Below are 2,775 nucleotides of genomic sequence, written 5' to 3' on the forward strand. Positions count from 1 at the left end.
GGGCCGAAGCCGGAGCTGAAGCCGGGGCCCGAGCTGAAGCCGGGGCCAGAGCTGAAGCCTGGACCGGAGCTGAAACCAGGACCGGAGCTGAAGCCGGGGCCCGAGCTGAAGCCGGGACTGGAGCTGTATCCCGGGCCGGAGCTGAAGCTTGGGCCGGGGTCGAAGCTCGTGGATACAGCCGCGCCCAGTCCGCCGTTGCCGCTGGGGCCGATGTAGTCGTCGCGGTTGTACACGCTGGAGGGGTAGCCGCCGCTGAAGCTGCCGCGCCCGCTGTCGCCATAGTAGTCAGTGTCGTAGTTACCGCCGGAGCTGCTCCAGCCGCTACCACTGCTGTAGGAGCCTCCGTTGTAGCCTCCTCCGATGTAGCCGCCGCCGTAGCCGCCTCCAAGCCCGACACTGGAGCTCCCGAGATTGGTGAACCCGTTGCCGTAGCCGCCTCCGTTAAAACCGCCTCCGTTGTACCAGCTGTCGTAGCCCCCGGCAAAGCCGTTGTTAGAGTTGCCGACGCTGGAGAAACCGCCGTTGTAGCCATTGTAGCCGTTGTTGTCGTAACGTCTGTCGTAGAAGGCTCCTCCTCCGTAGCCACCGCCAAAGTCCGCATCCACCTTCCTCCAAATGATGTCCTGCGGAAGACAACGCATGCCGCGGTGTCTCGACCGTGACAAATAAGGGACAGTATATTTAGGACAGGTATATTTTGACTAACTAAATGTAGTCAAAGATAAATGCATAAAGCATCAACAATTAACTCTCCAACATAAAGATCAGTTCCTAAATCTGGTTGTCGCAGCGATCAACCATCTTTTGCATCCCTCTCTGTGGTGTAAATCATGACACCGTTGAAGGTAACATCGCCTAATGTGTCACCTGGGGTTTAATGATACTTGTTAATGTCCGAAGCTTTGATCAACTTGAGTGACCAGCTTTGACGATTATAACTAGGCCAGCCGGGGTCTATCCCAGCCAAGCCGACCAGCATGTTCGGAGACTCAAACAGCAGAGAGCGCTGGACAGCGTCCCTACGCTTAAGTGTTCCGCAGCCCCTGGGATTCTCCTGCCGGGCCTGACTCGTCCGCTGCACATCAGCCCAGCGCCTGCCGGCGAGTCGCAGACGCCGGCGCCTCTCACCGTGACCACCTGGCCAGGGCCGAGGCGACTGTCGCGACCGAAGTCGCAGCTGAGCTGAGCGCCTCCGGCCATCCAGGGCGTGACCCGCCCCTGACCCACGCTCCGTGCAGTGTCCATGTAGCCGCCCGTGCCGTACATGCTGTTCTGCAGACGCAGACAGGGGGCAGCGTGTCAGGTCGTAGCGGACCGAGGGGGCCGATTGTAACGTTCGACGGCGGGTTGATGGGACCGATCTGTCGGCGTGCGCCGTGGTGCAACGTATCGGCTTTGTTAGATCCGGCAACAGCCGCGCGCTAGGGTTCAACAACACGACGCAACAACAACAACAACACAGCGGCTTCAGTGACTTTTTTGAAGAGCGAATAGTGAGTTTGGAGCGGATGTTACCGATTTTATAGCAGAAATAAACATTAATGCAAACACTCTAGTTAAATTTCTGCACGCGCACAGACACTATTTAGCTCACATATCGATGGGTGGAGAACGCGGTGAGGCACGCATGGTAGTGTCCACACCGGCTTTTGCCAAATCTGGACTAGTTATGGCACTTATGTATTGAAAGACGCTCATTCCACCACATTCGTCACACAAATTTTTGAGCTGTTCACCGCCAGGGTTCATGGCAGCTCAACACATGCACCTTATACAGGTGTGTACCACGCGTGCCCACCCATGGAGGGTGCGGCGGCACCGGCCACGGTACTTGCCCACGTGCTGCCGGAGCCCCAGCTGTCGTCGTCGCAGTGGTAGATGTAGCCGAGCGAGTCGCGGCAATACCGGTCGCGGCCCGCGCCGCCCGTCAGGTGACCTAGGGTCAGGGTCAGCAGCGCGGCCGGCAGGAGCGCGTGGTGCATCATGGCCGCGCCCCGCGACCGCCGGCGGCTCCTTCGTCTGCACGAGAACTCCCAGCAGACAGCACAACCCCACCAAGCGGCCTGCCTTCGTCAAACTGGCCGAAGCGCTGTGAGACTGATAATGGCCGGTAATGAGATTGGGCCGCTTTAATAAACGTCGGCGGCGGCGGCGGCGGCAGCGGCGAAGGTCGCCAGGTCAGGGGGAGGAGCCTCTGGGGCGGTGTCAGGAGGAGGTGTCGCCCCGCTCGAGCGCCGCCGAGACAGCGGAGAGAGCGGATGGGGTGGTGCGGGCGTAATTAGCCCGTACGGTGTGGACGGTGCTGGTTTGAGCCAGATTGGCTGGTGACAGGGACGGGCAGTGCCGCCCTCCAGTCCACCCAGGCGGTAGAAGCTGGTCTCTTCTTTCCTTGTGGGAAAACTGGTGAAAGATAAAGGAAGGTGTTACCGACACCGATGACCGATCAGGGCCGCCGAAACTATGATCAAGCTGGGGAAGACGAACTCCAAAATTCCTGAATGGGTTTTTTAGATTAAATAGTGGGCCTTCCACAAGCAAGGATGGGTCTTATACAGCTACGAATGGGCCCTACACAGGCCATAGTTCATCCCCTGCAGGTCAAAATGAGCCCTCTACGTGCCGGAATGGGCCCTCCACAGCCAATAATGGCTCCTCCACAGGTCAGAATAAGCGCTCTACAAGCGTGAATGGGCTCCTGTGCATTCCAAAATGGACCCTTCACAGTCTTCTGCAGGTCAGAATGAGCCGCCAGCGGGCCGGAATTGGTCCTCTGCA

The 2,775-nt window shown here is 58.8% G+C and overlaps 1 protein-coding gene across 1 annotated transcript in view; it reads right to left on the reverse strand.

The window, feature by feature from the left end:
• LOC119090055 (glycine-rich cell wall structural protein 1.0) overlaps positions 1-2,082 on the reverse strand; it is a 2,476-nt gene extending 394 nt beyond the window's left edge. The window contains exons 1-3 of the mRNA XM_037212849.1: positions 1,836-2,082; positions 1,129-1,272; positions 1-623 (exon numbers count right to left, since the gene is read on the reverse strand). The exon at positions 1-623 is cut by the window's left edge and continues 20 nt beyond it. Coding sequence (XP_037068744.1) covers positions 1-623; positions 1,129-1,272; positions 1,836-1,985 — 917 coding nt within the window. The 5' untranslated portion in view covers positions 1,986-2,082. The remainder of the gene's footprint in view (positions 624-1,128; positions 1,273-1,835) is intronic.
• Between the last annotated feature and the right edge of the window lie 693 nt (positions 2,083-2,775).

This window comes from Pollicipes pollicipes, unplaced genomic scaffold, assembly GCF_011947565.3.
Source record: "Pollicipes pollicipes isolate AB1234 unplaced genomic scaffold, Ppol_2.1 Scaffold_3087;HRSCAF=3621_pilon_pilon_pilon, whole genome shotgun sequence".
In the NCBI taxonomy this organism is placed as follows: Eukaryota; Metazoa; Arthropoda; class Thecostraca; order Pollicipedomorpha; family Pollicipedidae; genus Pollicipes; species Pollicipes pollicipes.